At 37.6% G+C, this 13,564-nt stretch overlaps 1 protein-coding gene across 1 annotated transcript; it reads left to right on the top strand.

Moving 5' to 3' along the window:
- Nucleotides 1-324: 324 nt before the first annotated feature.
- LOC141618476 (uncharacterized) lies at nucleotides 325-7,890 on the top strand. The gene is made up of 5 exons (XM_074435591.1): nucleotides 325-1,632; nucleotides 2,667-3,585; nucleotides 3,906-5,214; nucleotides 5,309-5,392; nucleotides 7,148-7,890. Exons 1-5 carry the CDS (start codon nucleotides 969-971, stop codon nucleotides 7,841-7,843), a joined length of 3,672 nt encoding a protein of 1,223 aa, XP_074291692.1. The 5' UTR covers nucleotides 325-968; the 3' UTR covers nucleotides 7,844-7,890.
- Nucleotides 7,891-13,564: the final 5,674 nt, after the last annotated feature.

The following is a 13,564-nucleotide window of genomic DNA, read 5'->3' as shown; positions in this document are numbered from 1 at the left end:
AATTTCTAAGGCTTTTATCAATGATACAGTTTGGCAAGTTAGGATTCAACATGTCTATCGTGAAGCGAACTCTTGTGCTGATTGGATGGCGAACCTCGGTGTTCAACAAGCCCATAAGATATACCGCTTCGATCATACCAATCTACCGACTAAGTTATTTTAGCTTGTTCAGGAAGACATGGGCGGGGTTGCATGACTTCGTTTTGTTCCATTATTTCCGTTCTAGTTTGTTTTTCATTATTTGTTTTTAACTAGTTTGGCTTACAAAAAAAACGCAATCTCTAATAACAATACCTTATCAATGGATTTAATTATGGGAGTCTTAAGACGATAATACTATGACCAAAATAAACCGAATCGAATAAAAATCACTCAAAAATTATCGGGCACTATCGTACGGGGGAAAGTCGCCTCCATTCAAGTTTCAATTGACAAACCCTCAATTTTCTCAATCTTCCCCAATTTTCACCACCTTCATTCTCTCTCCTCTCCATTTATCGCCGCCGCATTACATTTTCCGACGAGTTTTGCCGGCTTACATTTCTACTGGCTTCAAATTGAATTCAGATTTGAAGAAATTAGGGTTCTTGCGAAGGTTTGTGTTGCGGTTTATTTTATTAGCAATTAGCAAATTTTCGAGTTGGAAATAGAGGAAAATTAGAGTTTTTATGATTTGAAGTTGCAATTAGAAGATTTTAATTGAGTGCAGTTTGCTGAGGAAGGTTGGTGATGCGGTTTATGGTATTAGCAAAAAATTTCAATTGAAAATCGAAAAAGTTTAGGGTTTTGAGTAATTAGGGTTCTTCCGATTTGAAGTTGGGATTCCGTTTTTCTTGAATTAAAACCATATTTGGAGAGTTTTATCAAGCGCAGCAAAGTTTCGAATTGAAAGTATAGAAAAATTAGGGTTCTTGTTTGAGTAGTGAATTAGGGTTTAGTTTGATTGGCTGTAGAAACGATTAAGAATAATGCCGAAGAGTTCGAGGCATAAATCTAGCAAGCATAGTACGAGAGATGCCAAAGGGTATTCAGTTTCGGAAAAAGAACCTGGTTTGAAGGAGAACAAAGTGAGGGAAGGTGTTGGAAGTACTAGACATTTGAAGGATATAACCGCGGGTGAAAAACGAAAGCTTGATTCGAAATCAGGTGGTTTGAGCAAGGAGATAGTTGATTTGGGTAATGCTGAATTTGAGGATGCATTTGGGGGTGGGCTGTCTTCATCGTCGAAAAAGAGAAAAGAGAAAGTAGTTGACGATAGGTGGGTTGTAGAGGATGATACTTCTGCTCATGAGATGTCGAAAAGTGTAATGAAGGAGAAAGAGGTGTTAAAAGGCTCAGGAGATGGGAAAAGATCTAGTAGAAGAGATGACAGTCGTGTTTCGGGATTTGATGTCGAAGAAATGAAGAAAAGTGGGAGCAAGGCTGAGAGTAAGCACCATAGATCTGAGAGGAAAGAGAGGGGTGAGAAAGAACGGGGTTCAGAGCGCGAAAGGAAGGGTAGTAGAAGCGATAAGAGTGACAAATTAGTGGTTGATATTGTTTCGGTGAGTGAAAATACGAGTAGTGAAGGGAATAAGAAACAAAGCGGTTCGGGTAAAGAGCGTGGTAGAAAGCATGTCGTTGGTAATACTGGTAAGGTAACCTGTTTCAGTGTGTTAAAATGTTTGTTATTGCCTGGTAGTTTCTATTAATGTTTTTGGACCTCTTGGTACATTATCACTTTGAGCAATCTCTACATTGTTGAGAGAAAACCATGTTTTTGTGGTCAGCGGTCTGTGCTTATTATTATTTTATTTTTTTTAGTTTGTTGCGATTATTAATTTATCGCGGAAGTTGCTTGGTGGGTACATTCACAAAGCTTTGGTCACAAGTAGGTAAAATATAGATATTCTGATGGAGGGAAATGTCAAGCATAGAAGTTTGATTGTTGATATGTCCAGGGAAATTATAATCTTGGGATTTGAGCTATGATAATATTTCTGCTCAAATTTGTTGTGTGTATTATGTGTGCACCTTGCGGGACTTTTAACGTGAAGGGGCACAATTTTTTACCGGGCCAATCTATGCTGGGGAAGAAAAGAAACATCTTAACTCGGATCAGTATACTCCCTTTGTCAGTTGATAATCTTATTCGTTCATCTTACATGGTCTATTTCTACGTAATGTGGGTGTTCTGTTTAAGGATCTCTTTCATGACAATTTGTATTGTTTGAAGTTAAAGAATGAAAGATGATAGTGAACGCTGGTCAAGATCTTTCCTTAGTTGAGACCTTCACACCCTGCCAAAATTTCTGATGTGACGTATTATAATACACTCGTAATCACCACGCACGATGATCATGTGGTATATCACCTCTACAACCTGTACAGTTGTCTTTACTATATCCTTAAAATCGCTATTGTTTACGTATAATATTATTTTTATTATCATGGCTTATATGTTATTATAGTGATAATGTTCTTGCTCTTGTTATTGATGTTACTATTGCTGTAATTGTTACTATCGTTGCTTATAGTTAAATGTTTTATGGATTACCTGTGGCATATGAAATTGATCTTAGTAGCCATAAATGCCATAGGGAGTAAAACACTATATTCATATGTATAATTTTGACCTTTTCCATGCTCTCTGAAACTTGAACAAATATCCTTTCTTTTTTCATCAGATTTTGATGTTCAAGTTGAGTTTAAGCACCCTGAACCAGAGAGAGATCTTGGTAAAAGAGTTGGGAGAAAAAGAGATGGCTCTGGTGATGCTGACAGGCACCATGATGCTGTTCCAGACCCAGATGATAGAAGGCGTTCTTCAAGAGAGGAGAGAAATGGAAAACATAATGATGATGGTCCTGAGGATGAGAGAAATGGAGACAGGTTTCTCGAAGATATAGACAAGGACATTCGGCGTCAAGATGAAAAGAAGAGGGATAGTCGGTCCACTAGATATTATACCGATAACAAGTCTGATGATAAGCATTTGAAAAACGATAAGGATTTGCATTTATCACATAAGATTTCTAAGCACCGCGATGGTGAATATGATCGGGAGTTAGGTGGTGATAGAGAACGGTATCGTGATCATGATTATGATCGTGAGCGAGGTCGTGATAGAGATCGTGAACGTAATCATCTTGAATTTGATCGTGACAGAGGTCGTGATAGGGAGCGCGCAGATTGTGAACATGACCATGTCCATGATATAGAACAAGAGGACCATGAACGTGTCCATGATCGAGATCATGAACTTGATCGGAATAGGGAATATGGTCGTGAACGATATCGTCGAGAACCCAGAGATAGGGCCAGGGTTCGTGATCATGAAAGAGGCAGAGAACGGAATTTTGATCATGAAAATGATTATGCCTCTCATGTTGATGAGAGAAGTTCTAGATATAAGGATGACAGAGGACGACGTAGATCTCCTGATAATTACGATGGTTATCACGGAGATAAACTAAGAGGACTGGACACTGAGGTGGACAAGGAAAGATCTCTCTCACTCAAGCCCAATGTAGTCAGTAGTGGAAGTAGCAATCGGCACAGGGATTCACCGAGCTCCAAGGCTTATGTTGGTGCACACAAATATAGGTTATGCATTTTTATTTTAGTCTGAAATGCTTTGTTCCATTTCTTTTGATTCTTTGTGATGGCATTTTGGCACTGCCTTCATGGTTTTATCTCTTCCTCTCTTCCCCTTCTTTGGAGGGAGGAGTAGTATAAGGCTATGAGTCAAAATGTTTTTTTTGTATGGGTGTCACCCCATTTTTTTCCTGCAGCTGGGGATCATACCCTCGGTATCTTCAATGAATATTACTATCTCAAGCTTATCATTAAAAAAAACAAAAAAAAAATAGAAGCTGGTTAACAAAAGTTCTCTTATTCTTATTCCTTCTACTTTATCTTTGCAGAGAGGGTATCGAAGATGAAACTCAGTATGGAGATACTCTGAGAGATGGTATTATCTCCGAATCAGTTGAGAAAGTCCCTAAGTATCAGTCAGGGGAGAAGCGAGCCAAGTTTGATGACAATCGCACTGGAGAGATTTATGAGGCGTCGCCAAATACTAAAGTGTTGTCTGCAGGTATGAAGGATAGATCTCCTTCTTCAACGAGTTTTGATCGCAATAGGTTTTCAAGAAGAAATACAAGGAGGAGTTTTGAAGCGGATGATGGTGAGAGGAGGTGTAGTGATTCTATTGACATAAGAGATACAGGTATAACTGAGGATAGACAGGGAAGAGACTTGCCTTCCAAGAATTCTCTGGGAGAAGATCATCCTCCTGCAGAATCGCCATTTTATCATAAAACTGGCCAGGGTAATGTTTCCTCTCATAGTCCCGGTCCATCTGTCTTCAGGACAAGACCAGACAGTCCCTCTTTTGGTGGTCCATATGGTGATAACAAAAGAGGCCCTGGGAATCGTTATAGGAGAAGCGTTGATCCAAATGTTGGAAGGGGTCCTGGAAATGCATGGAATGGTCTACCTAACTGGGCTTCACCACTACCTAATGGATTCATACCATTTCCACCTGGCCCTCCTGGACCACATCACGGGGGCTTTCCTCCTATTATACCCCAATTTCCTCCCTTTTATGGGGCTAGACCCACTTTGGATATTAATCACCAGGGGATACCTTATCATCTGGCTGATGGAGATCGGCTTGCGGGTCATGGACGGCCTATTGGTTGGCCGAATATGGCAGAAGGGTTGATGCCTCCTTTTCATGGATGGAATGCAGGCAGTATACATAGGACTGATCCAGCGATGTATGGTCCAGGGCCTGGTCAATTTGCTCAAAGAATGGACATTATGGATAATTGGAAGCAAAATGGGGACTTGAATACTGAGGTTGTATCTGGGTCTCTGAAAGATGTGCCTGCTAGTAAAGCATCTGCTGATGAAGCGTCATCTGCACATGGTGCTTCAAAGCATAATGTTGAAAGTTGTTGCCCGGATGACCAGGCAACAAGCTTTAAAGACGCATCAAGTGATCTGTCACCCATGAAGGAAATTCCGTTGACACCGGCTAAAGGGACTACTGACAAGACTCCCGAGTCATCTGGTGCCGATGATTATGCACGGTCTGTGTGTGCGTATTTCCTTAAATTTGATATCTCTATGGATCTGGTTGATCCAGAACTGTATAATCAATGCAGCCTTGCAACTAAGGGACGATGTGAGTATGTAGAGGATGAAGCTGATCTTGGAATTTTGGAGGTAGTGAACCTTTTCAACTCTTCTCTTTGCATTATGAGAGTTTATATTCAAAAGTGAGTGCACCATGCCTACTTTCCTTTTTTCTTTTTGTTAGGAAAAGACCGATTTGGAGTCAGAGATCAGAAGTTCAACTGTGGATGTGAAGTTTCTCCCTGCTGCCAAAGAATCGATCTTTCAGGTAATTTTTTTTAGTACAAGGAGCAATTTATCTTGATTGTATTAATTCTTTCAATGTCTTTTTCTCATTTCTTGGTTCCTCCAGTTATTTGTATGGTATTGGGGGTGTTAATTACATTTTTTTTCTTCGCGATAGGGTAATTAAATTGATAGGGTAATTAAAATCAACGAGTCTAATATTAATCGATCAAGTTTGACCAATGGACTGATTTTAGGGCATTAAAGGGATTTCCCAAAAATCTTGCTTTTAAGATGGTTTTGCTGCAACAGATTTCTTGTGGCGATTGCTTGCATATATTTTGTTTTGTGATTATTTCATTTTTATTACTCCCCGTCTCCCTCCATTCTTTTATTCTCCCTATTCATTTCTGGCACTTTTGAACAAATGGATGTAAATGACAAATTGACAATAATACACACCAATCTTGGTTCTCACACACCAACTCAACCGAGTATCAGTCTACACCACCTACCATCTCACCACCCACGAAAAAACACCACTTAACGACAGACAAAACCCCTCACCATTGACTACCTCGTCGAGGGTCTAATCCACCGTCGCCCCCTCCTCCTTGGCCACCTCAGGACCATGCACGTAGATGGCTGATGGCGACAGAGCAGCGGCGCAGAGACACGTACATTTTACCTACAAAATCCCATGAAACCCCACCCCGAAAGCCCTGAAATCCCACCCCAAACCCACTGAACCCCCTCTTCCACCCACAAAATCTTAGATCTAGAGTTTTTTGTGGGTGGGGGAGGGGTTTCGTGGGCTTTGAATGGGTTTACGGAGTTTGGAGATGGGGTTTCAGGGTGTTTGGATTTTTTTTTATGGTGGTTGAAGGTGCTTTCCGGTCTAGTGGGCTGAGCTTGGGGAAGGGTTGTGGTGGTTGGTGATGAGAGAGAAGGTCCTAGGAGAGTGATAGTGGTGCATGTGTTTGTGAGTTAGTTTATGGTTGCATTGAAATGTAGTGGGTGGTAATGGTGGTGGCAGCGATTATATTTTATTATTTGGGATTAGGATATTTTTTGTAGTTTAAGTCAGTTCGTTCATGAGGACAATAGTCTTCATAGTAAAAAAAGCAGAAACCTTGCCAAAAAAAAGGAATGAAAAAAAAGTGGGGAGAAATAATATTTTCCCAAGATGAAAGTGGGAAGAAAACTGGAAAAAGGAACAAGTTATTGTTTTATGTAGGAACCATCGTCACTTTAAGTTAATTTAGCAATCTAATGTTGACACACACAGGTTGTTAATTTGGCGGGACATCATTTTCATGGGGTAGAGATTGCTCATGATTATATTAGATTTTCGTGTTTTTTAAAACCCTTAGATGGTTGAAAGTTGATACATGGATTGCTGATTGCTTTTTAGTTTTTAATTGAATGGTGAGGGATAGCGAGAGGGGATGTTATGGGTTTCCTCACTCTGCATGAGATGAGACTCGAACCTCCCAGGGTCAAGGAGAGAGCTTTAAGCAGCTTATCTCCTCCCTGATTTGTATTTGTTTATTTATTTTTCTATCATTAGACTAACACAAGACAGGGTAAATGATGCATACTTAATATATTAATATATTATCTAGAAGCAACCTTCTGTATTCTTATCATTAGGGTAAATGATGCATACTTCCAGCTCTCTTTACCTAGCCATAGGTAGGCAGGAACCTTTCGAGGCGTTCGGCTAGGCAGGAACCTTTCGAGGCGTTCGGCTAATACTGTCTTCTCATGTACATGTTTGTTTTTTGCTTTTCTGCAGAGGGCAATGAGTTCGTACAAGACACAAATTAGCGAGAGAAATATTTCCTTGGTGTCTGATGGAGATAAGTTTTACAATCCTGCACCTTCCCAGCCAAAGGAGGAACACACTTTAATGGAAAAGGTCGATGAAATTTACAATTCCTCACCTTCCCAGCCAGAGGTGGAACAAACTCCAATGGAAAAGGTCGATATGATTTACAATCCTTCACCTTTCCTGCCAGAGGTGGAACAAACTTTATTGGAGAAGGTTGATACTGCTGATTGCAGTGTCAAGCAAGAAGAGCCAGCTCCGGTGCATCTAGAAGAAATTATTCCCGAAAGGGAAGATGAGATAATTGATTTGGCTCTTAAGCCTTGCAATGAAACACAAATGCCAGTTTTTGATGCCGAGAAAATAGTGGGAGAAAGCTCTCTCGAGTTACTCACCGGGAATGCTGATAAAGGTGATGTCTTTGTCGAGAGCACCTACCCAGGTACAATTCTTTCAAATCCCGACATGGACATTGTTGTCGATGATGGTAAGACTGTTGGCGACGAGCCTGTCTCTGAAATGCAGCTTGATGATACCGTCAGTGGTTCTTTAATTTTGTGCAATGATTCTGTTAAGGATTGTGAGGGTTTATTCCCTGTGTCAAATGAGTCGGAGTCAGCTGTTTTAAGTCGGATACATCATGCTCCTGAAAGTACACATTAAAACAATTTTGCTTTATAATTCTTAAATGTGCTTTATATTTTGAGTTATTTTTGTTTGCTCGCCTTCCGGTCATTTTTCCCTGTGATGAGGGTGTCGTTAAAGTAATAAAATGAAAATGTGTTTTTCCTCCATCGAGAAAATCCGTCCAATTCATTTGCTGGTCTACCTTTTGCTTGTATTTGGTTGAGGCATTTTGGACATTTGTGTTCTGTTCAGATGTACATAGTCCGAAGGCAGCGAGATTTGGTGCTTGGTGCCAAACTGCCAATACATCTCATTGTGCGGGGTAGTGCCATATTGGTTCTGTTCTGCTCGCCTTGTGATTGTTAAGTCGTCTTTTTTTTTTTTCGTCCGAGAAGCTGATAGTTTAATTGAAATATTTGGTAAATCACATTCTTAAGCATTTTAAACAATGTACATGCCTTAATTTCCAATGGCAATGGTCCACAAGAAGGTCCTTTGCCTCGTTTGGTGACATTTTAGTAGAGCTGGCTCGGGCTACACCGGGTTGTGGGACAGGGTTAGACAATGCAGTTTGACCTAGCCCTAAGGGAGAGGAGGGATGAGCTAGGTTGACTAACGCCTAGGCCTGACTGAGTGACTGTGATTTGGCCCCGGGACAGGTTGCTGGCAGTGTTCGTACACTTTTTTTTTTTGGAAGGCGTTAAAAGATAAAATGGCAGGTTGAGGTCTGGTTCAGGGAGGATCAACCCTGTCCCAACCCGGGTTGAAGTTACTACTCGTAGTTCAAATTAGTTTTGGTAAACCATATTATTGACTTTGAAAGATTAAAGTCTGTGATTGATTACGTGTTTCTTGTCCCCATAATTTATTTATTTATTAAACAACAAATTTGTGTCTAAAATCCTTTTTACATTTCCTCCGTCTCAAGCCTAGAAACACCGCGGATGGAGAAAAATTGTAATCTCAAACTAATGAAGCAGAATTTTGTTGCTTGTTGAAAATTAAGTCTGAGAAAATTTTAGAAGCTCGTCCTAGTTTCACAAAGTTGTTCAACAAGTCTTCACAAAGTTGTTCAACAAGTCTTCATATAATCATACGTAAACTATGAAGACCTCTCACAAAAAGGGAGAGGGGACAAGGTGGGGCATCCCCCATGTGCTTCCCACTCACCACTCAATGGGTATTTTGTGAGAGGAAACGGTATCCGTCACAAGCTTGTGACGGATATGGCCCGTCTTCAATGAGATTTTGTGGTAAACTATAGTCGATATTGCGAGTCTTCGCTCTTAGTTAACATCGTAACAAATTCATGGTAAGGCGAAGTGTTTAGGGGTGTGACAAAGAGTTTACCATGTACTAGCTTATCGCGATTTCGTTGTATGCAGCTATTTTAGAATTTTTTTGGCAAATTAGAGTTAATTAGCAAAATAATTAGGAAATTGGGGTTTCTTTGAAACTATTTTGCCCCAATGGTGTCCACGTCATCACTTCCTTTTTTTTTTCAATTTTTAGGCAAAGTCGCTAAGTTTCTTAGCGGCTTTGTCTCCTTGTCATTTTTTTTTTTGAAAAAAAAAATAAATAAATAAAATTAAGCCGCTAAAAAACTTAGCGGCTTACTATAAAAACTGGAAAATAAAATAAAAACTGATGACGTGGACACCATTGAGCAAAATAGTTTCAAATGAACCCCAACTCCCAAATTATTTTGCTAATCAACACCTATTTGCCAAAAAAATCGCTATTTCACGTATTCACTCCATTCGTATCTAAAATCATTTTCCTTTTACACATTTACAATTATAGCATAAGTATCTTTTATTATACACTATTAAAAAAAATGTACGAGTAAAAGTTTGATATTCCTAATGTGGGTGTAAAGGCGAATCAAACAAGATTCGGCATGATTATATTTTTTCTTATAGGAGTATATTGCAAGTAATATTGAACATTCTCTTTGTCCATAAATAATGTCAAAGAAGGTAGTGATGTATTTGATATGAATAGAGTGAGTAGTTAATTGTAACCCGTCTTTTAGTCGAGTAGAATACCCTATATACTAGGGTAAAAGAATAGGAAATGTGAAATGATTTTCATCCAAAAGCACACCTTAAATCCCCCATCCCCTATATATTAACGGAATAAGAAATTTGAAATGAAGATTTGGGTAATAACCTTTTTCGTCAGCATCAGTTTGATCAGGCCGGTGATTGTTATGATAAGGCATGTCGTTTGCTCAGTTCGTCTCTCAAAGCAAAAAATGCACTTGATTTAAATGCAATTTTGCCGCTCGCTGTTTCTTTGTGTTTAAATTTGGCAGCGTGTGCGAATAAGCTTCAAGCTCCTGAGGTGGCTTTGACATATTGCTCAATGATTTTGAACTTCTTCCCACGCCATGCTAAAGCTCTTTTTCGTAAGGCTGCTGCCCTTAAAAAATTGGACAGGTTATCGGAGGCATGTTCTACTTTGGAGGAGGCAATGTCGATTGAGCCTAATAATAAAGATATTACACATGAGCTGGAGGACATTAAGCGGTCTTTAGTGATAAACAAAAATGGTAAGCGAGTTGTCATGGACTCCTTAGTCACGATGATGCTCGGGCAGAAAGTCGTTTGTTTCTTCTCTTCATATTCCGGAAAAAGTTTCTTCTACCCAACCACAATTTGCTGAAGTGGCCGAAAAGATAACCGAGTCTGTAACTAATGCATCGTCGCTCTGTTCTGAAGTTGAAGCATCTGGCAAGATGACCTTATCGTATTCACTTCATCTCCTGCATTGTTTTGTCCTATTTCTAGTTCACCGATGAGCCCATGGTTTCGATAGTGGCACCGTGATCACGCCGAAACCTCGAATGATACACAGGTCTGTAATTCTTCCTCTTCTCCTACCACAAAATCTCCTCATTTCAGCTTCACCAACCAGAAACGATCTCATAACACGCTTCATTTATCATCTCAAGATTACGAAAATTTGCTACATGGCACGAATTTGGGTTTCTACCACCCAAGGTCTATGTCTTTTATGAGGGTTCGTCCCTCATCTCTAAAACTATCCAGACGGAACTCCCCATGACGTCGTTCACGGGACGACAGAAGTTCCCAACACCTCTCCTCCACAGGAGAGCTTTTCTCATGTTAGTAATGTTGACCAGCCTAAAAATGATGCATTGGTTAAGGAGGAGATTGACGTACAAGTTGATAAAAAAACTCGTCTTAATTCCGACTCTCCCTATCCTACTAAGATCTCATCACCCATTTCGAGTTCGTTCATCCGTCGAGATGTTTCACTTACCACGGTTTCCAAGGATCGTTCCCTCACTAAAGGTTTCACGGTCGCGCAATCGCCACTTCAAGAAAAGGTCTATGTTGTCGGTTTCTTTTGCAGTACACCCGAAGTACAATTGCCATTATGCGAATGAAGCGGAAGGGAGTCCACTTTATCGAGTTCGACGCCCATTACCATCCACCGTTCAAAAAGAGTCGTCTTGTTTCTTCGCTTGAAACTACTTGTACTGTTTCTTCTGTTACTTGGGTATCAAGTAGTTTTAGGTTTGGTTCTGTTCCTTTGTTTGTACTTTAAGATTACCTATGTAGTTTGAACTATTTTATTTATCAAAGTTTATTGTTGTCAAAAAAAAAAAAAGAAATTTGAAATGATTTTCCTCTAAAAGCACTCCTTAAATATGTAAACAAATGAAATTGATTTTTTTTCATCAAACCACTATTCTTTCATTAAAATATAATTTTTCCATCAAACTATAATTTTGTTATTAAACTCTAAACTATAATATTTTGATTAAAATAAAATAAAATTGGTATAAACGTAAAATATTTTCATTAAAATACACATTTCATAACATTACTCAATTTTCTTAATTATTTTTGCATATCAATTTTTTTTTTCTCAAATCAAAATACATTGGCGTGAAATATGAAAAATGAGTAGGAAATATGAAAATTGAGTAGGTCTCCTAAGAGCATGTTAAGTTTATTGAGAAACTACTTTACAATTTTAAGAAAAAGTGTTATTGAAGTTAATAAAATAGGTACAAATCATGATTAATGATAACATGGGTATGTTTATTATGTACATAGGTACAAAATTACTATGTGCCTATCAATAACAAAAGAGCCACGAAATACAAATTAAAGAGTACGGAAGACTGATCTCTCAATAACTTATTAAAAGACCGTCTTTTCCAAGTTTTAGTGATGAAAATTAATTACTTGTATATTTAACAAACTAGTTTTAAACTCGTGCAAAATTGCACGGGTATGTATTTCGGCCGGTATTAATGTTTTTGGATGTATTTTTTTTTTTTTTTTGTAATTATCTAGTTGGTCTAAATCAACGATCTACATAATTAATGTTTACACTTCTTTCAAATACGTGTTCACATGCAATGGTTTAAGAGGAAATAACGTAATATACTATTGTAAATAAAATTTGCATACATAAAAAATTTTACATCCCGAAAAAAGAAATATAATTTAATAATCAACTTTAACATAGGAAAACTATTCTAAAAATTGAAAATTTTCATGATAGTAGTTCTCGGGGATTTGACATTGATTGTTACGTATTTTCCGTAATCACCAAGTTTCTTGAAGGTATGAACACCTATATTCGTCAAGCATAAAGGCAAAGACGAATTATTTCATTAATTTCTGTAAAATATTCACATTATTTGTTATTCAATCCCGTAAGTAAATGTAATTTATTCACATAATTATGTAATTTTATTAGTAACTATGTAATTCAGTCCGATTATATGTAATTATTTTCATTTATTTCGATTTTTAATTCATTCCGTTTATATGCAATTAATTTTACTTCTGCCGATTATCTATTTATTTCATAAAATATTTTCAATGACATAATTTGTCGCATGTTTGTCAGAGACGATTTAAAGAAATAAACTTTTTCCACGTAAACGGGACCTACCATTACCTAAATTTTCCAAAGAAAAAAAGAAAAAGAAAAATTGGATGAATGACGTGGCGCATCCTGTGTTGAGCATTGTCTTTTGCATTAATATAGATAAGATAATTGATACAGTTAAAAATAAACACTCTATATATACTGCACATTCATTACAAGGACTTAGAGTTCTAGACTAGTAAAGTGATTAAGTCAAACTCATGAATTGCTAAGCTCGTTGTCATATTATAGGTAGCAAAACACATTAGTAAGTCAAACAAAAACTCATTGAAGAGAAAAGAGAGTAGGTCAGAACCATTTTTATATCTTCTACTTTTATTACATGAATTTTGTGCATGACAAAATTTTTAATTCATTTAGTTAGATGTTTATACTAATACTTTTTTTTCGAAATAATATACTTAAAAATACATAACTTGGTTTGGATGACGGCTTATTTATCGATGTGTTGTTAGAGCAACATTTGTACATTTACCAATGCAATTCTTATACCATACACCCAGGTGTATGGTACATTATACTCCTCCTCTATTCTAATATTTAAAAGTTCTATAACATAAATTTGATAAATTGAAAAATAATAAAATTTGCATCATTATTCATAATTTTTATTCCTCTATAATTATAGATCTCATTTGATATATTTTGGCATTTATTTTAATTTTACTCGCATATTCACAACATATAATTGACGTATTCATAACAATGAGATATTCATATTACATAATTGACATATTCACGTAGATATTCACATCATATAATTGACAAAGTCTTGTAAATTAAACATCATATTATCAAAATAAAACTCACATCACCCAA

Source organism: Silene latifolia, chromosome X, assembly GCF_048544455.1.
Source record: "Silene latifolia isolate original U9 population chromosome X, ASM4854445v1, whole genome shotgun sequence".
Lineage (NCBI taxonomy): Eukaryota > Viridiplantae > Streptophyta > Magnoliopsida > Caryophyllales > Caryophyllaceae > Silene > Silene latifolia.
Note: the sequence above shows the minus strand (reverse complement) of the source record. Positions and strands in the feature narration are given on the sequence as shown.